The 20,890-nt window shown below is 47.0% G+C and overlaps 1 protein-coding gene and 1 long non-coding RNA gene across 4 annotated transcripts in view; one reads left to right on the top strand and one right to left on the bottom strand.

Annotated features, from left to right (window-relative positions):
- The window catches only part of CCDC13 (coiled-coil domain containing 13), a 48,825-nt gene extending 36,437 nt beyond the window's left edge, over window positions 1-12,388 (bottom strand). For 2 of the 3 annotated variants that reach the window (XM_066351375.1, XM_066351377.1), the window contains exons 1-3: window positions 12,292-12,388; window positions 2,614-2,840; window positions 605-753 (exon numbers count right to left, since the gene is read on the bottom strand). In XM_066351375.1, the coding sequence (XP_066207472.1) occupies window positions 605-753; window positions 2,614-2,834 (370 nt within the window). In that variant the 5' untranslated portion in view covers window positions 2,835-2,840; window positions 12,292-12,388. Of the gene's footprint in view, window positions 1-604; window positions 754-2,613; window positions 2,841-6,652; window positions 6,706-12,291 lie in introns of those variants that run through there. The other variant, XM_066351376.1, reaches the window with a different exon arrangement.
- On the top strand, window positions 11,903-13,590 carry LOC136382287 (uncharacterized). The gene is made up of 3 exons (XR_010747225.1): window positions 11,903-12,025; window positions 12,294-12,523; window positions 13,309-13,590. It is a non-coding gene; the product is annotated as an uncharacterized lncRNA (long non-coding RNA).
- Window positions 13,591-20,890: the final 7,300 nt, after the last annotated feature.

Genomic DNA, 20,890 nt, shown 5'->3' with positions numbered 1-20,890 from the left:
GGGCTAAGATCAGTCCTAATCTACAAAACCACAGTCACCACCAGGCCCATGGGGCCAAGATCTCCCCCAACAGAACCAAGGTCCCGCCTAGACCCGAAGAGCCAAGGGCCATTCTAGACCGTGCTGGGGCCTAGGAAACCCCTTGGGATCAGCTAGCTTTCCTGTCTCGTCCACCTTTCTGGCAAGTAGAGTAAATGTCTGCATCTACTGGGGCTTTTTATGTCCACGACTCAACATCGGAGCCAGAGCACCAATGAGAAACGGCCCCTGCTGGCCCACTGAACATGCAGCGAGCACCATGCAGAGCCGTGGTCCCGAGTCCCAGCTAAGCCCCCAAACCCCGCTCCGCTCTCCCCTGCTCCTTCTCGCTGCCATTTCCGGGCCTGCTGACCTCCTTGGCCGGCCCTCCTCTGCCTTCTCCCTCATTTCTAGGACTCCTCTGGATGAGCTTGACCACAGCTGACCCTGGGCACTCCGTCTCGGGCACCTGTCTGCTGGCACCTGCTATGTGCCCTGCTGGGTGGGCTCCATGACAACCGGGCTGGGACCTCAGGGCGCCTCAAGGCACCTCAGGGCAGGGACTGTCACGCAGTGGTGAAGCTACCTGTGAAGGCGAATCTGTCCTCTTCTATTTTCTTTCTGAGGTGTTTGATCTCAAAGTCCCTCTCTTTCAGCAGCTTATATATCCGCCCGTTCTCATCCACCGTTTCCCTGAGCTGGTTGTGAAGCTGCGCGATCTCATCTTCCAGCACCCTGCAAGGCAAAGGGGAGTCGCTGCGTCTCAGGGGACAGGGGACAGGGGACAGGCAGGCTCCACGGCCACAGTCGACTGTACCTCGCTGGGCACCAGCTGGCGATAAGAACTGCTCAGTACAAAATAGGAACCAGAAATCAAAGGACCTCAATGAGACAAATTCAACACACTGGTCTCAAAACTGAGGGATACGGCACACACGTGCCACACGCACGCGCAGACGCACACACACGTGAAAGGAGAAAGAAGTTTCGCGTAACATGGTTTACCGTGGATTCAACAGACAGCGATATAAAAGCACTCAGAGAAACCATTTTCCTGTTGAGCACCCATGGCACGTGCATATAGGTGTAAGAATGTAGTCTACAAAGGCAATCTTAGCAAACTCCAAATAATGGACACCATACAAACCATTGCCTTTCAAGGCAATTGAGTAAAATTAGAAATCAGCACTCAAAATATGGCGAAAATAAAATTAAAAATGAAACAGCAAAGCTATCATATATTTGGAACTAAAAAACACACACTCCTAAATTTTTGGTAGATTAAGAAAAAAATCATAACATGTACGATAAGCATTTAAAATGAACTGAACACAGAAGCAATATACTGTATCAAAACTTGTTGTGCCTGACTAGGTGGTGGTGCAGTGGATAGAGCGTCGGATTGGGATGCAGAGGACCCAGGTTCGAGACCCCGAGGTCGCCAGGTTGAGCACGGGCTCATCTGGTTTGAGCGAGGGGCTCACCAACTTGGACCCAAGGTCGCTGGCTTGAATAAGAGCAAGGGATTACTCGGTCTGCTGAGGGCCCACGGTCAAGGCACATATGAGAAGACAATCAATGAACAACTAAGGTGTTGCAACAAAAAACTGATGATTGATGCTTCTCATCTCTCTCCGTTCCTGTCTGTCCTGTCTGTCTGTCCCTGTCTATCCCTCTCTCTGACTCTGTCTCTGTAAAAAAAAGAAAAGAAAAACTTGTGAAAGGCAGCTAAAGCGATACTGAGAACGCTGTTCATGGTCTTCACTGCACATACATACTAGAAGACCGGACAGAATCTCTTTAAGCCTTAAGTTGAAGTTAGGTCGCTAGATTTTAGGTAAACCTGATAGAAAATCAGAACAAAATAAACTAACAGAAAAATAAAAACAGACTCATAGATACAGAGAACACAGTGACAGCTGTCAGAGGGGGAGGGGGTTGGGGACTGAGTGAAAAAGGTGAAAAGATTAACCAAAGGGGGTAAAAGCTCATGGACACAGACAGCAGTATGATTACAGGAGAGGAAGGGGGCGGGGAGGTGGAGAGGGTAGAGGGAGATGAATGGTGATAGAAGGAGACTTGACTTGGGGGGGTGAACACACAGTACAACATATAGATAATGTATTATGGAATGGTACACCTGAAACCTCTGTAATGGTGTTAACCAACGTCATCCCAATAAATTTAATAATAAAAAAAAAACCACTTGTGGCCCTGGATGAGCATCAGTTTGGGGCGTGGAAGTCCCGGGTTTGATTCCTGGCCAGGGCACACAGGAGAAGTGCCCATCTGCTTCTCCACCCCTCCCCCTCTCCTTCCTCTCTGTCTCTCTCTTCCCCTCCTGCAGCCAAGGCTCCACTGGAGCAAAGTTGGCCCGGGCGCTGAGGATGGCTCCATGGCCTCCGCCTCAGGTGCTAGAATGGCTCCGGCCACAGCGGAGCAATGCCCCAGATGGGCAGAGCATCGCCCCCTGGTGGGCATGCTGGGTGGATCCCGGTCAGGCACATGCGGGAGTCTGTCTCTCTGCCTCCCCACTTCTCACTTTGGGGGGGGAGGGGGGGAGCAAAAAACAAAACAAAAAACAATTGCATTTACCTCTGCTCAAAGCTGTCTTTTGAGACTTGCTCCCCAGCTTGGAGAAGGCTGAGGCCATCGAAGATTTCCAAGGGCTCTTTCGGGTCATCGACTCTGCTGTTGAGGCTCAGTTCCTTTTCCTTCTGTTTCTCCATCTGCTTCTGCAGCCTTCTGTACTGCATCTCCTGCATGGCCTTGAACTGGAGCCGCAAGGTGTCTGCCGAGCCCTCCTCCGCTGCCATCTCGCCCTAGGAGTAGGACAGAAACCTGAGCTGAAGCAAACTCCATCCACAAAGTGCACGTTTCCTGAGCGTGCTTGGTGTGGAGCCAGTCTGGTCTGCGGCCTCCAACTCTGGAGTTTCCTGCTTCGCTTTGCATGTGGCCACGTGCAAGCTCGGACGACCCACCCTCACTTCAAACCCCCGGAAAGCCAAAGCTGAGCTGAGCATCCTCCTCTAGCCCTGACTGTGCCACCAGGCTGCGGATGGCATCAGAATATGCCCCCATCACTCAGACTCAACACTTCACCCAGTCCTGTCCCTAAAACAGCGGCTCCCAATGCCAGCTGAACGTTAGAGTCCCCTAAAACTAGGAGCTCCCAAAATATAACCCAAAATGCTTGGGCACATCTCTGGGCCAGTTAAACCCCAACCCCTAGGAGTGGGGCTGAATCATTACTTTAAAAATTGAGGTATCATTTACGTAAAGTGCGTAAATCCGGAGTACATGGTTCAGTGAATCTTTACCTAAGTGTACACTCCTCTGATGACCCCTGGATCAAGGTGTAGGGTACTTCTTGTCCCTGAGCAGGCTATCTGTGCCTTCTCCAGTCAATTGTCCTCTAAGGTAAGCACTATTCTGACTTCTGCCATTGAAGATGAGTTTTGTCTGTTTTCTTTTTAATCAGCTCCATTGAAGTATGATTTACACACAATAAAGTTCACCAATTTCATGTGTGCGAATGAGTGTTGACAAATGTACGCACCGGTGTAAACCGCCACCAGCATCATGATAAAATAGTTTTATCACACCGAAAAGTTCTTCTCTGCTCCTTTGCAATCAATTCCCCCTGCTGGCCCCAATTCCAGGCAAACTCCGATCTATTTTTTTTGTCACCATGAAAAGTTTCGCCTTTTCTAGAATTTCACATAACTGGAATAAGACAGTAGGCAGTCTTTAGGTTTTTTTCTTTGTTTTCCTTTTTTTGCACTACCTTTTGGAGGTTCATCCATGTTGTAACACGAGTCACTCGCTCATTCTTTGTATTGCTGGGTAGTATTTTCTCATAGAAATCTGTCATGGTTTGTCCATTCATTCACCTGTTATTGAATACCTGAGCTATTTCCATTTCTGGCTATCATGAATGAAGCTGTTATGAATATTAACATAAAGAAAAATCTTTGTGCCTGACTAGGCGGTGGCGCAGTGGATAGTGTCGGATGGAATGCGGAAGGACCCAGTTTTGAGACCCCGAGGTCGCCAGCTTGAGCGCAGGCTCATCTGGCTTGAGCAAAAAAAAAAAAAAAAGCTCACCAGCTTGGACCCAAGGTCACTGACTCAAGCAAGGGGTTACTCGGTCTGCTCAAGGTCTGCGGTCAAGGCACATATGAGAAAACAATCAATGAACAACTAAGGTGTCACAACGAAAAACTGATGATTGATACTTCTTATCTCTCTCCGTTCCTGTCTGTCAGTCCCTATCTATCCCTCTCTCTGACTCTCTCTCTGTCCCTGTAAAAAATAAAATAAAAATAAATAAATAAATAAATAAATAAGAAAGAAATATCTTTGTGTGAACATGTTTTTATTTCTCCTGGGTAAATACCTAAAGTTGGAAATGCCTGTTTATATGGTGAATTTATGTTAGTTTTATAAAAAACTGCTAAATTGTTTTCCAGAGGGGTGGTGCCATTGATGTTCCCAGCAGTAGTGCAGGAGGAGTGCTCCAGTTGCTCCACATCCTTGTCAACACCTACTATAGTGAGTATAAATTTTAGTCTTCCCAGCAGGTGTAGTGCCATCTCAGTGTGGTTTTAATTTGCATTTTCCTGATGGAAAATTTTGTTGAGCATCTTCTCTTGTGCTTACTGGCCATTTGATCTTCTTTTGTGATATGTCTGTTCATATTTTTTACCCTTTTAAAAAATTGTGCTGTCTTCTTCTTGAGTTCTTTACATTGTCTGAATGTTTGTCTATTTTTGAACTTCACGGAAATAAAATAATAGAGCACTAACAATGGAATCTTTAAACTCTCCCTACTTCCTTTTCAAATGTAGCCAGTGTTAAGCATCCTTGACCTAAACTAACTCATCATGTCATCTACCTACCACCCAATTAGTCATAAGTCTTGTTGATTCTCCAGAAACGTCTTCAGATCAGTCCTCATAATTCCATCCCCACTGATACCACTCTCGTCAACATACTCATGGCCACCTCAGGACATTTGTACTTGCTGTTTCCTTCCCTGGAATATTCTTTCCCCAGACATCTACCTTGCTCACCTTCTCAGAGAGGCCTTCCTCACCGTTCTATTATAGAAACCATTCCTACCCTCCCTCCCATGCTCCTTACCCTGTTTTATTTTTCTTAATCTCACTCAGCCTAACCTGACACACCATATATTTATTTGTCTGTTGATGCTTCTCTTCCTATTAGCCCCACCATGGCAGGCACTGTGACGTCACTGCTGGGTCCTCGAGGCCTATACCAGGCCTGGTGTGTAGCAGGCATGAAATTAGTACTTGGTAAATGAATGACAATGGTCTGTCCCCAGAACTGCTCGAACCAGTCCCTAGTGCCCTTGCTGCCCCTCTCCCTCTTTCTGCGTTCCCGGCAGTCCAGCCTGCCTTCCCTGAGGGACGACTTTTGCTGAAGCACAGCTCTGAGCCCGACTTCCCCTGCATGGAAATCTTCAGGAGATGCCCGTTAGCCCCAAACCAAGCCCAAAGGCATTAAACCAGGGGTCGGGAAACTTTTTGGCTGAGAGAGCCATGAACGCCACATATTTTAAAAGGTGATTCTGTGAGAGCCATACACCGACCCGTGTACGTTAGGCATTATCCAATAAAAATTTGGTGTTGTCCCGGAGGACAGCTGTGATTGGCTCCAGCCACCCGCAACCATGAACATGAGCGGTAGGAAATGAATGGATTGTAATACATGGGAATGTTTTATATTTTTAATATTATTATTATTTTTATTAAAGATTTGTCTGCGAGCCAGATGCATCCATCAAAAGAGCCACACCTGACTCGCGAGCCATAGGTTCCCAACCTCTGCGTTAAAGGCATTGGGGGTTTGGCTTCAGTCTCTCTCCTTCCAGACCGTTTTCCCCTTCATGCTGGTTCTAGTGTTGCCTAGCTCCTACACGTCCTAGAAAAAGTCTCATTAGCCTAAACATACAACCTTGAGTCCAACTTACTTTTTCTGTAAAGGTCAGATAGTAAAGATTTTAAGCTTTGTGGGCCATACGGTCTCTGTCGCAACCACTATCTCAGGGGTCCCCAAATTTTTTACACAGGGGGCCAGTTCACTGTCCCTCAGACCGTTGGAGGGCCGGACTATAAAAAAAACTATGAGCAAATCCCTATGCACACTGCACATATCTTATTTTAAAGTAAAAAAAACAAAACAGGAACAAATACAATATTTAAAATAAAGAACAAGTAAATTTAAATCAACAAACTGACCAGTATTTCAGTGGGAACTATGCTCCTCTCACTGACCACCAATGAAAGAGGTGCCCCTTCCGGAAGTGCGGCAGGGGCCGGATAAATGGCCTCAGGCGGCCGCAGTTTGGGGACCCCTGTACTATCTAATGCCATTGCAGTAAGAAGCAGCTGCAGACAATATGTAAATGAGAGGGTGTGGCTGTGTTCCAATAAAACTTGATTACGAAACTAGGTGGGGAGCTGGAATTGGACTGGGAGCCTTAGTTTGCCGACCTGATTTGGAGGAATTGCCCCTGAAAAAGTGCCTGGAAACTGAAGAAAACCCTGTTGAGCCTATTATTTGAAAATGTAACTAATAGAATTCAAAATTAAATTTATCCTGTGATTACCTATTTTTGTAGATTACGAGACAGGACGACCATATACTGCATTTCGCAAATTGGGTCGCCTTGGAGAGTGCAAGGGAGCGCTATTAATAGTCATTCTGGGTCAACAGCGAGTCGGGACAGCAACTTGGAGGCTGTGACCGGCCTGTGAAGCAGCGGTCCCCACCCCGCCTGCACACTGGGACCTCCTGGGGAGCTTTAAAGATGCCGATGCCCAGCCCGGTCCCACGCCCAGGGATTCTGATGTCCCTGGTCAGGGTGCAGCCTGGGTGTTGGGTGATACTGGTCTGTGCTACCGTATTAGAAGCCTGGCCCACGCTGAGGACTACTACGCCCAGGGTTCAGGGTGAACTTGGCTTTATACCAGCTGTGTGAGTCTAAACAATTTCTGTACATCTCCGGGCCTCAGGCCCTTGTTCAGGAAGCAGGAGAGGATGACATGGGGGCCGCAGACCTGCCGTGAGAGGACAAATGCAGTGGGGGGGGGGGTGTGTGTGAAAGCACTTTGTCAGCTATGCATTGGTAGAGACAAAGTATTATCATTTTCTCCCTTCTTGGTGGTCTCTCTTGAAGACTCCCTTCCTCTTCCTCTTGCCCCACATCCAGACATGTGCTGTCCCTCACAGCGATTCTTGTGAGCCTTCAGCAGAAAGCCTTCCCCGGCTGCTGGGCGCACAGTGGCCTCATGACACGGCTGCCTCCAGCCTCCGCAGCCGCTACCGCACATTTTAAGGCTACCTCCTCTGCACCTCATCTCCTGCCTGCCTCAGGAGTTGGGTGGCACTGGGCTCACCCCAGCACGCCCCTCCCCAGTGTCCCCCTATCTCTCTGGCTACCTGCTTCCCATCTTAGCTGCCCAGGTCTTGTCTTGTCCCTCTAGTCCCTGCTGCACACAACCGTCTGGAACCTTTCCAAACCAGATCCAAGTGGCTCCCACCCGTGCAAGGCGCCGCCAGGACCACAGCGTACACTCTGAGGGCTGCATCGACCCCACACCCATTTCTGCTTGACTCTCCCAGAATGCTTTGTCAGGATTTGAATGTGTTGTCAACATTCAAACATCTGTCGATTTTCATTAAATCCAGACTGGTAGATTCTTTTGTGAAAGTTTGCAGGTCTGGCAGGGCTGAGCCCGTGGTCTCCCACCGACGGCAGCTGCTGGGCAGAGGGACTTCATTCCGGGCAGGGTACGTCCTTTCCACTCAGCTGCAGTCCCTTGCACTCCCAGGTGCTGCCGCAGTAAATGCTGTCCTCTCTCACACCTGCTGGGCTCACCCTCTTCATTACCCATCAGCCCCTGTAGGTGGTTGGGTTTGTAAGGCCCCGAGAAGGCTCAAGCCTAGAGACATCTCAAAGGCTCGCTGCAGACACTCTGTCTGCCTGGGATGCCTTCCTCCCCGGGCTCCCGGGCAGCCCTTCTCTTAGCTTTTAGGATTCCCCTGGGGGCACTCTGTGGACTCCCAGAATCCCCCAGGCATCCCTGGATCACTGACCTTACCTTGGTCTATTATAATCATCTGTGACTCTTTCTGTTCCTCCCCTTTACTCAGAGGCCTCTTAAAGGCAGGGGTCTTACACTTATCTTGGCCAGAATGGGCCTTCAATGAATGTGTGTAGAACTGTCACTGAATGCAGCAGGTGCTCAAGGATGAGAGTATGAATAAATGAATAAGTAAACAAATGAACACAGTAACTTCTAGAGCCTTTTCCCTTTTTTATTCCAACATAGAGTACAGGTTCTTCTGGGATATACCCTGTTTCCTGGGCAAATTACATAATCTCACCGCGCTTCTGTTTACTCATCTGCAAAAGTGGGATGGTACTCATTAAATACTTCACAGGACGGTCATGGGGATTCAATGAGAGAATGAATGGAAAGCAGGCAGTGCAGTGCCTGGCATGTAAGCCCTCCTGAGAATTTAGCTGTTATGTTTTTCATCGTATGAAATGCGGTGTCGTTGGCCCAATAAGCATCTGGGAGGCAGCGTGCCTGCACTGAGAGGACACCTGCAGTCCAGCTCAGCCCCCAGGGCATTAGCTCCTGCTCCGTGATACGCCTGCGGCCAGCGGCGATTTGGATTTAACTGGTCTGGGTTGTGGCCTGGGCGTCTGTCTATTTTTCAGACTTCCCACATGAGTCTAATAATGAGTCAAAACTGAGAAAGAGAGGCGTGAGTGGCCTGAGAGACTGGCTATGGGGACCTGCAGGAGAAGCGGGCGCCTCAGTCCGCCTAAAGCTGAGTGATGAAGACAGTGGTCCACAATGAGCCACTGGAAATGGAAATTTAAAACGCAATACCATTTGCATTTGTATAAAAAGAGAAATACCTAGGTATATATCTGACAACATATGTACAAGATCCATATGTGGAAAGTGATAAAACTCAGATGGAAGAAAGAAAATGAGATATTCCACATACATGGATAGGAAGACTCAATATTGTTTACATGTCAGTTCCCCACCCCAAATTGATCTACAGATTCAACAGAATTATAAGAAAAATCCCAGCAAGGTACTTTGTGGATGTTGATATACTGATTCTAAAGTTTATATCAAAAAGCATAAAATTCAGAGTAGCCAATGGAGTGTGAGAGAGAAGAACCAAATTGCAAGGTTGATGCTTCCATTTCAAGACTTACTATGTATATAATGCTACAGTATTCAACAAGTGTGGTGTTTGTGAAATAGACAAATAGATCAAGAGAAAAGAATAGAGATCTCAGAAATAGACATACACAAAAAAAGTCAACTGATCTCCCACAAACAAGCAGAGGCAATCCAACAGAAAAAAAGAATACTCTTTTCAACAAATGGCATGGGAACAACTGGACATCCACAAGCAAAAAAAATGAATCTAGACACAGACATTACACCCTCCATAACAATTAACTCAAAATGGATCGACCATAGACCTAAATCTAAAATGCTAAACTATAAAACTTCCAGAAGGTAATATAGGAGAAAAATCTCGATGACCTTGGGTTTGGCAATGAGTTTTTAGATACAATACCAAAAGCATGATCCATGAAAGAAAAATTTGCAATGCTAAGTCAGATTGCATTAAAATTAAAAACTTCTGCTCTGCAAAAGGCACTGTTAAGAGAATGAAAAGATAAGCCACAGACTGGAAGAAAATCTGTAAAACACATATCTGATGGAGGACTGTATCCAAAATATACAAAGAACTTTGAAAAGTTAACAACATGGAAGCAATCCAGTTAAAAACTGAGCAAAAGATCAAAACATAGACTTCACCAAAGAACATATAAAGATGGCAGATAAGCATGTGAAAAGTTCAAAATAATATGTAATTAGAAATTAGAAATTAAAACAACAATGAGATACCACTACACACCTATTAGAATGGCTAAAATCCAAAACACTGAGAAAAGCAAAGGCTGGCAGGAATTTTTCTTTTCTTATCTTTTAAATTAAGGTTAAGTCTGCGTGGAAGAAACTCAAGGCTCAGGAAAGAGCGCTATGGGATGGGGAGGGGAGAGTGGCACCCACCCCCCATGGCACTTCCTGTGGTGAAGCAAAGCTCACAGGGGCAGTTAAGTGTACGGGGATCCTTGGGTTACGACAGTCTCAACCTACAACGTTTTGAGTTTACCATGCTCACTCCCATAAAATGTTAAAAAATTGACAACATGAGTGTTTCAGCTTATGCTGTTAACGTCATACTTACAGACCACGTGAGTGAGCTAGTTTGGCTGCCTGTAGGGGAAGAGCACACAGTAACACAGCAGGTGAGGGAGTTTATGTCCCCCAGTACGCTTACCTACGCCATTTTGGACTATTGAAAGTGCAAGTGTGCCATTAGTGTTGCTTTGTTTGGTGATTTTTTGGGCCCTTATTGTGGCTCCTAAAAGAAAGTCAGTGTCTTCAGATGTTAGTGCTTCGAAGAAGAGGAAAACCATCATGATGGAGGTGAAATTAGACATTGTAAAGAGATCAGAAAAAGAAGTCAGCGATGAACATCTGCCAGGTGCTGGGCCTTAGCCGCTCTACTGTAACAACAATCATCAAGGGTAAAGACCGTGTCCTAGAGCATGCAAAGGGGTCAGCGCCTATGAAATCAACTGGCGTCACATGGAGAGGAGCTGTCTGCTGAGGACCTCATTCAGCTGGAGAAGCAGCTGATTGAAGAGGAGGAGCTAGAAACCCCAGAACCCAAGAGATTTACCACCAAGGGTTTGGCAGAAGGTTTTTCTATGGTAGAGGGATGGGTTGGTAAAATTTCAGGCTGAGGAGCCCAGTGATGACAGACTCAGTAAGGTCTACAGAGCTCTTATGGATGCCTTGCAGTGCTATAGGCAGATTCTGGAAGAGAAGAAGTCATCAACCTTCCAGATTAGCCTGGAACAATTTTTCAAGAAGGTGGAGAGGCCTGCAACAGATCCTGTACCCTCTACACCAGCTGCTTCTCGAAATGAAACACCTATAGTGCAGGTAGAATCATCTCCAGCGAGCTTGCATGCTCCTTAGGCAATCCCGATTCACCTGACCCAGTGTCTCCAGCACCTTCTGCAGGTTCTCCTGCCTCTCCAGCTTCCTCCTCCCAGGAGGTCACTCTCTCCCACCTTGCAATGCCCCTGCCAGTGTGCAAGCCAGCCACAGGAATAAAGGTAAGGAATTTTTTTTTTTACACACATTTTTTTCTGTTATTACAGCACAGTGTACAGCACAGTATATTTATGTCCTTTTCCTTTTTCTGTGGCTTAGATTATGATTTTACAGCTGTGTTAGGATAGGTAAGTGACTTAGGCTAGGGTGTGTTTCGACTTACACCGCAATTCTGGTACAGTCATGGTCATAGGAGTGGAACTGTGTCTTAACGGAGGACCCCTTATATAGGGGACTAGGGCCAGTGAGCAGGGGCTGAGGCCTTATCCCCAGACATGGGCCTCCCTTGGCCACACCAGCCTGCCACTTTCTCTTTCGTCCTTCCCTCTTTCCTTCCTTCCTCTGTTGTATTATTTATTTGTTTGTTTATTGATTAACTATGTTCTCATCAAGTATTCCCAGCCACCGCGTGGGATCCTGGGGATGGAGAGGCCTGCACTGGGAGGCCTCGTTGGGCGCCCTGGAGGACCCGGCTTTCCGACGGCCGATACAGGGATGAGTTTGGTTTGGGGACGGGGTGAAGATGACCCGGTGGCTGGGCTGGGGTACCGCGCTGCGGGGGACTCTCGAGGAATCCGGGGTCCTGTGGGGGCTGGTCCCGGGGCGGGAGGGCAGGAGAAGTGGATGCCACCGGGTCGCTTAGTTCCCGCTCCACCCGTGTTGTGCCAGAGGCCTCTGCAGCCAGACCAGAAGAGGGCGCTGGAGGTCCGGCGGGCTCGAGTTGGAGGTCTGACTTTGCCCCCTACTAGGTGACTTCGGGCAGGTGACCCACCCTTTGCGTCTCACTAACCCTTGCACGGAGCGGAAAAATAAGTTCCTAGGGAGGGGGGTGGCTGTGCGTGAAGATTCACAGAATCAAGGGAGAGTCCTCGCTCTGGGCCGGGCGTGCAGTGAGCGTCCGGCGGGTGGCTGCGTGCTCGGGCCAGCGTGTGCGCTGGGGCTCGGGTCCAGGCCCCCTAGCGGCTGCGGGCTCCCCCTGCTCCAGCCCGCGCCCTCCGCACTTCCCCGCACTTACAGCGGTCACTCCGCTCCGGCCTTCTGGGGCCACCGCAGCTCTGTCACCTCATCCGGACGCTTCTCGTGCTGCCCTGGCAACTGTCACCAGAGAAACCAGCTACACCGCCCGCTAACGTCACCACGAGTCCACGGTGGCCCAGAGGGCCCCGGAAGTTCAGAAAGTGACAGAGGTCCGCCTGGTCCAGGGTGCGGCGGTCTAGTTTGGAAATAGGCGCGGTGAGCTGGAAGAGGTGTCCTGTGCCTGGGACCTCAAAGTTGGTCCCGTGGTCCAACTTTTTTTTTTTTTTAATTAATTAATTTATTTATTTTTAGAGAGGAGAGAGAGACAGAGAGAGAGAAGGGGGGTTGGAGCTGGAAGCATCAACTCCCATATGTGCCTTGACCAGGCAAGCCCAGGGCTTTGAACCGGCAACCTCAGCGTTTCCAGGTTGACGCTTTACCCACTGCGCCACCACAGGTCAGGCATTGTGGTCCAACTTTGGAACATATATTTTGAAAGTTTTGCGGACCAAAGGTTCTTCTGCACAGTGGTACACATTCCGATGTCCTGCAGGAGAATTTAAGAGTGAAGGATCCCACCCTAAAATGTCTTTGCAAAATGTAGGGAAAGGTCATTTTGTGATCGTGAGGGGGAAAAAAGCAGGACACAAAAGTTATTGCTAAACAAAGCTGTGCTTTTAAAAACCAGGCACAGAAATAAGACTGGGAGCGATGCATAGAAATAGTGAAAGTTATTATATTTGGGTGCTGGAGCTGCAGCGCTGTCTTTATGTTTGCACTTCAGAGGGTTTCAGATATAATGAACATGGTTTATTTTCATAGTGGAAAACACTTGAATGGTTTTTTTTTTTAAAAAGGCTCTTCCCAATATAAGTCACTACTAAGGTTACACGGGGGTGGGAGACACATTTCTAGGGAAGGAGATCAGAGGAAGCTTTCCAGATATTTATCCAGGCCTTCATCATTTGAAAATCTTCCGACAGCTCGTTGTTCTGCTTCTTTTCTCCCTCATAAGGCATTCCCTCACAGACGGGCATGGAGACGGTCACCAGACCACATTTGGCAGAACTCTGGCACAATATCACAACCAGAATGTTGACATCGACACAATCCACCCGTCTTACTCAGATTTCCCCAGTTGGACTTGTATTTATTTGTGGGTGTGTATTTCATTCTATACAATGTTATCACATGGGTAGGTTTAATCACCAAAGTCAATACACTGAACCCTTGAGTCACAAGGATCCTCCTTGTTGGGCTTTTAGAACCACACCTACTTCCCTCTTACCCCCTTACCAAGTTCCTAGACCCTGGTGATGCTTATCTGTTCTCCATTTCTAAAACTTTGTCAATTCAAAAATGTTAATGTATTATAAATGGGATAATACAGAATGTAACCTTTTGGAACTGACTTTTTTTTCTCAGAGTAATTCTCTGGAGGTTCGTCCAAGTTGTTGTATCAATAATTTGTTTCTTTTTATTGCTGAGTAATTTTCGTGGGATGGATGTACCAAGGTTTGTTTAACCATTTGCACATTGAAGGACAATGGGGCTGTTTCCAGTTTAGGGCTATTATGAATAAAGCTGACATGAACATTCGTGTGCAGGTTTTTGTGTGAAGCTAAGTTTTCATTTTTCTGGAATAAATGACCAAGAGTACAGTCGTGTGGTAATCCCATGTTTAGTTTCATGGGAAATAGTCAACCCATTCTGTAGAGTGGATGTATCATGTGACACTCCCACGAGCAATGTCTGAGCGATTGAGTTTCCCCACATCTTTGCCAGTGTCTGATGTCACAATTTTTTTATTTTAGCCATTCTAATACATATGTGATGATATCTCATTGTGGTTCTAATATGCACGATGGATAATTATATTGAACATCTTTTTCGTTGTGCTTACTTGCTATCTGTATAACCTCTTTGGTGAAGTGTCTGTTCATGTCTTTTTGCACAATTTTTAACTGTTGAGTTCTGAGAATTCTTTGGATATCCTAGATACTAGTCCTTTGTTGGATGTGGTTTGCAAATATTTTTTCCCCAGTCTGTAGCTTGTCTTTTAATTCTCTTTACATGGACTTGACAGAAAATAATTATTTTGATTAGGTCTAAATTGATCAATTTCTTTCTTTTCTGGATTGGGCTCTTGGTGTCAAGCGTAAGAACTCCTTGCCTAGCTTTGGATCCCAAAGACTCTCCACTATGATTTTCTAAAAGTGTCAGAGTTTTATGTTCCTGATTCGTTTTGATGTAAGTTTTGTGTCAGGTGTGAGATTTAGGTTGAGTTTTTGTTTTGTTTGTGCCTGTGGAGGTCCAGCACCATTTGTTGAAAGGTATCTTTCCCCCATTGCATTGCTTTTGGATTTTTGTCAAGAATCAGTTGAGCAAACTCAACAATAACAAAAAACTCAATTGGAAAATGGACAAAGAACTTGAATAAACATTCCCCCCAAAAGCTATGCAAATAGCCAATAAGCGCATGAAAACACGCTCAACAACACTAGCCATTAAGGAAGTGTAAATCAACCATAATGAAATACCATGCCATAGCCATTAGGATGGCTACGATTTAAAACAATGGAAACTAACAAGTGTTGGACAGGATGTGGAAAAGCTGGAACCCTTATGTATTCCTGGAGGGAATATAAATTGGTGCAGCTACTGTAGAAAAGTTTGGTAGTTCCTCAAATTATTAAATGGAATTATAATCTGAGCAATTTCACCTCTGGGTATATGCCCAAAATAAGAAAGCAGGGGCTCAAATACTTTTATACCGATATTCATGGCAGCATTATTCACAATAACCAAAAGGTGGAAACAACACAAGTGTCCATCAATAGATGAATGGATAAACAGAATGTAGTATATCCATGCAATGAAATTTGGCCATAAAATAGAATGGAATTTGGATACATGCATGGATGAACCTTGAAAATATTATGCTAAGTAAAATACCCCAAACACAGAAGGACAAATCTTGTTATTCCGTTTGTTAGGTTCCTAGAACATGCAAATTCATAGACAGAAAGTAGACCAGTGGTAGCCACAGGCACAGGAAAAGGGAGATGGGAGTTACCCTTACAGGTTATGAAGTTTCAGTGATGACAAAAAGGTTCTGGGGGCAGAAGGCGATAATGGCTGTATAGCATTGTGAGTCTTCTTCTTCTTTTTTTTTTTTTTTTTTTTTTTTTTTTCATTTTTCCGAAGCTGGAAATGGGGAGGCAGTCAGACAGACTCCCGCATGCGCCCGACCGGGATCCACCCGGCATGCCCACCAAGGGGCGATGCTCTGCCCATCTGGGGTGTCGCTCTGTTACATCCAGAGCCATTCTAGCACCTGAGGCAGAGGCCACAGAGCCATCCTCAGCTCCCGGGCCATCTTTGCTCCAATGGAGGAGCCTCAGCTGCGGGAGGGGAAGAGAGAGACAGAGAGGAAGGAGAGGGGGAGGGGTGGAGAAGCAGATGGGCGCTTCTTCTGTGTGCCCTGGCCGGGAATCGAACCCGGGACTCCCGCATGCCAGGGCAACGCTCTACCACTGAGTCAACCGGCCAGGGCCTGTAAGTCTTCTTAATGTCACTAAATTGAACACTTAAAAATGGTAAAATGGTGGCCCTGGCCGGTTGGCTCAGCGGTAGAGCGTCAGCCTGGTGTGCGGGGTACCCGGGTTCGATTCCCAGCCAGGGCACATAGGAGAAGCGCCAATCTGCTTCTCCACCCCCCCCCTCTCCTTCCTCTCTGTCTCTCTCTTCCCCTCCCGCAGCCAAGGCTCCATTGGAGCAAAGATGGCCCGGGCGCTGGGGATGGCTCCTTGGCCTCTGCCCCAGGTGCTAGAGTGGCTCTGGTCGCAACAGAGCTACGCCCCGGAGGGGCAGAGCATCGCCCCCTGGTGGGCAGAGCATTGCCCCCTGGTGGGCGTGCCGGGTGGATCCCGGTCGGGTGCATGCGGGAGTCTGTCTGACTGTCTCTCCCCGTTTCCAGCTTCAGAAAAATACAAAAAAAAAAAAAAATCATAATAATAATAATAATAAAGATCACCAAGCAGATTTCCCCTCACTGCAATGATATTCTCTCCCCAATAAGTAAATATAAGCAGTTAGTGATCCTACTCTTTCTATGAGAAACAAAAGTAAAATAAACTCCGTGAGAAGTATGTATACTTACTTGAGTTTTAACTCTGTGACATTTGTCAAGTTATAAACCTCAACTTTCTTCTTACAATAGCAAGAGTACCCTTATTACCATTATAATCAAATAGGTCACCAAAATGCTTCAGAAACTGGAATACTCTTCTGGTGTCCTGTTTTATTAGAGATTGATAACTGTTTTGCCTCAAAATGGAAGTAAGCTTTGCCACAGCTTAAAACCAGGCTCCATTTGGCTCTCCCCATTCCAGAGCTGCACTTACGGACCTCAGCTTCACAGGTCCAAAATCAAATTTGGTCATGGTATCGGGTGTCTCTTGGGGCCAGACCTACAGCAGTCATGCATGGTATGAACTGGTTGACGGGTAAACCAGAACACTAAGCCACCAGTTTATTCTAGGGGATTGTGAGCCAGAGCCCCTCCCTTCCTGGAATGAGACACCCAAGAAGCCAAGTCATCAGAAAGACGAAGTGGGTGCGGACGGAGAGTAGAGGCAGACTTCCTCGAGAGATTTCTGCCCCAGGGTTTAAGCCTTATGAACTATCCCTCTTCACAGTCGGGAGTCCCACATTGATAAAAACTGTTCATTTTTCCCAGGTTCAGGTTCCTTTTGGCTGGAGGGTGTTGGATACACAGTCAGTTCTACCTCTTCAGCTCTCCACGGACTTGGTTGGCCACCAGCCTTTCCTATTATCCCCTGTACACTCTGCGTTTTAGCTTAATACCATTTGGGCTACAGTCAAGTCTTACTTTATCCATGGAGCTATTTGTCTAAGATGTGTTTGGATATATGGTGATCTCATTCATCATATGTTGACTTTATTAGAAAACTCAATGTCCTGCCAAGATTCTTTAGGCCTTAGTTCCAAGGGACCTCTCTGATGGATGAAATCTACCCTGGCCCTCCTCCAAGCACAATGGATTGGTAGTACAGTTTATATTTCCCCCTCAAGTTTTCTCAACTCCACTCTTGGTTCGTATCACTGCCTTTAATTCAAAACACATGGGTGAAATTCAACCGGTCTCAGTGATGATCGGTTTCCCCCATGATTAGATTCCCAATGCCTGTATACTTTGTTTATATTCACCTCCTCCACAGTGCAGACCATTTGTAGATGGGAATCTCATCTTCCTTCTTCTAAAGGCTGAAACAAATACTGCCTAAGGATTTTCATACATGAAAAAGTCTGAGGACAGAGTAGCTATAGCAGGGGTCCCCCAACTTTTTACACAGGGGGCCAGTTCACTGTCCCTCAGACCGTTGGAGGGCCAGACTATAAAAAAACACTATGAACAAATCCCTATGCACACTGCACATATCTTATTTTAAAGTAAAAAAACAAAACGGGAACAAATACAATATTTAAAATAAAGAACAAATAAATTTAAATCAACAAACTGACCAGTATTTCAACGGGAACTATGCTCCTCTCACTGACCATCAATGAAAGAGGTGCCCTTTCCGGAAGTGCGGGGGTGGGGCGGATAAATGGCCTCAGGGAGCTGCATGTGGCCTGCGGGCCATAGTTTGGGGACCCCTGAGCTACAGTATATAGGGAAAGAATACTGGACCCGGGACCCAGATGGGAGTGTGTGTGGTGGACGGTGGAGAGGAAGGAAAAGAACAAGTGTGTTGTGAACAGGCATGACTTGATATACCGGCCTCCCCTTCCATCATGCAGTCTCCCCACGTGACCAAGGGTCTCACATTCTGGATTTGTGCTCTAGCTCTGTCACTTGTATGGCCTTGACTAAATTACAGCTTTTCTCCTTGAGAAAGTCAGGGTAGCCCTGGTCAGTTGGCTCAGTGGTAGAGTGTTGGCCCAGAGTGTGGATGTCCCAGGTTTAATTCCTGGTCAGGCACACAGAAGTGCCCATCTGTTTCTCCACACTCCCTCTCTCACTTTCTCTCTCTCTCTCTCAGCCATGGCTTGATTGGAGGGAGTTGGCTCTGGGAGCTGAGGATGGCTCCATGGCCTCCGCCTCAGGCACTAAGAGCTCAGTTGCTGAGCAACAGAGCATTGCCCCCTAGTGGGCATGCCGGGTGGGTCCTGGTCAGGGTGCATGTGGGAATCTGTCTCTCTGCCTCCCCTCCTCTCACTAAATAAAATTTTTAAAAAAGAAAATCAGGGTAATATGTACTTCAGAGGTTTTATGAGGAAATAATGGAAGAGTATGAAAGCATTTTCAATACAGCAGTGTGCTTTAGTATTATCACAGTGCAACATGCAGTATTTTAAACTCAAATATGGCAAAATCTGAAAATAGGTCAAGTTCACTGTGGCCTAGAATGAAAAAGCTTCAATTTAAGGAGGGCACTGAACTCACTGGGAGTGCAAGGAACATTCAGGAAAGGAGTAGAGAGTATAGCAAGGTGTCGGGCAGTGGTGGGCGCAGGGCTTGGGCGGGCGCAGGGCTTGGGCATCCGCGGCACCTCTGGGCTGGGTGGCAGAACCAGAGGCGAAGGGCCTGGGATCAAAGTGGTGGCAACATGGAGAGGAACAGATCCATCTGAATGTCGAGACTTTGCTCATGAAAAACTGGCAGGATGTGGCGACGGGTTTAATAGTGACAGGTGACAAGAGGAAGGACAGATGCTCCCGAGTTTGAGCCCAGAGTGTGACAGCGGGAGACAGAGGGCATCCCCGACAGAACTGGGGGAGCCAGGAAGGACCCCGGAGGGGAAGACACTAAGTGTGGTCGTAGACAAGCTGACTTCGGGTAGCAGGGCTCTAGCTGAAAAGCACGATGGCATTTCCATCTCACGTTGCAAAATCCTAGTCACTCTGTGACACTTCAGAGTCACACTGGGGACGGGAAAAGGACCTGACCCCAAGGTTCTGAGAGGCTCAGAATACTCGAGAGGATCCATTCCTCCATTCCTGAGGGGAGGACGCCGACCCTTACTCGAGAACCATTCATCACTACTGAATCTAGGTGTCCACTTCTCACTTCCGTCTTGCTGGGAACAAACTCTTTTCCCTCACGCCAGTGACTAAGGGGAGAGCAGGCTCCCTTTGAGAATAAAGCTAGACTCATGAGCAGCGCTGGTTCATTCATGAACTTGTATCAGGTACGTCATTCGCTGAGCCGATGGCAATCCAGCTGAGGCTGGTGTGTGTGTGGTTTCCTTTCTCAGATTTCCCATTCTATTTGAAGAGCTTTCCAACAGGATCACGTATACAAATAACTGGCAATTCCACTACTGGACACATGAGAACTTTAAAATACCTTATGTTCCTTCAGCTTTGTTGTGGCCGAGTAGATACGCTGCCACAGGCTGTAGATTTACGTGAGCATTGGCCCTAAATTTCAAGTTCCATTTCCTCATCCGAAGCAAGAGGCATGGCCTACATGTCCAACCCTCTGCTCCCAAATCCTAACTGATACCCAAGTGGAGGGCACTTTGGGGGATTATGTAAGCGTGGAGTCAAAGTCTAACTCTCACCACCAATGTCACTGTTGCTTGTTAACTAGACATAGGATCCTGAATATGAAAAAACAAAAACCTTATTCTAATTCATTCAACAGACATATTGAGCACCTGTATGAGCCAGGCGCTGCGGATGAAAAGGACCCCCAAGCTCTGAACAGACGAATGGAGAAGGGTGCAAAAGCAGTCCCACACCAATGCTTCAGTAACACGAAGCCGAGGGCTCCAACTCAGTGAAAAGTCAGCATATGAACCTCCTAAGGCAGGGCATCACTTCCTCGGGGATGCCTTGACTCCAACCCTGGATGAGGTCTGCAGCTCGACGTCCTGCTGCACTCTCTACGCAGTTCTCATCATGCTCCCGGTAATCACTTATTTAATGCCAGCCCCTGCTGCTGGGCTGTCAGCTGTGAGGGCAGGGCCCGTGTCTCTCCTGCGCTGTTGCAGTCCCAAACTTAACAGGGGTGAGACTGAGTGTACTAATGCATCAGGTGCTGTGCTAAGCCCTTTACATTCATCATTGCACTTAATCTTCCCAACAGCCCCGGGCCACTGATACCGTCCCCATTTTACAGATGAGGAAACCATGGCTACTCAGCTAGGTGGCAGAACCATGAACCCAGGTCTGATTCAATAAAAAGTAACATCACATCCACTTGAGTCACTTCTGTAAACTTCCAGAATCCGATGCCAGCCTGCTCACCCACCCTCCCTCGGCCAGCAACCCTTCTGGTTTTCTCTTCATCACAAAATGCTTACTACCCTCTCAGCACCTCCCTCTTGCTTTTTGCTCTGTCTTCTGGCATTTGTCTAGTCAACTTCTCTCAGATTAGTATTAGTTTATTTTTACAGAACCAAGCATATACTCATCTATTAAAACGACAATTTTCTGAAACTTGTTCTGTTTGTTCTTCTGCAGGTTTATCCTTCGTGAAACAATCGTTAGGATGGCCTACAGGCATCTCCTAAAGCGTCTACTGGAAGCTGATTGAAGTTCCTAGGCAATAGGTTATATTTCAA

The sequence above is a fragment of the Saccopteryx leptura genome, chromosome 10 (genome assembly GCF_036850995.1).
Source record: "Saccopteryx leptura isolate mSacLep1 chromosome 10, mSacLep1_pri_phased_curated, whole genome shotgun sequence".
Classification (NCBI taxonomy): domain Eukaryota; kingdom Metazoa; phylum Chordata; class Mammalia; order Chiroptera; family Emballonuridae; genus Saccopteryx; species Saccopteryx leptura.
This window is presented reverse-complemented; position numbering and strand designations above follow the sequence as displayed.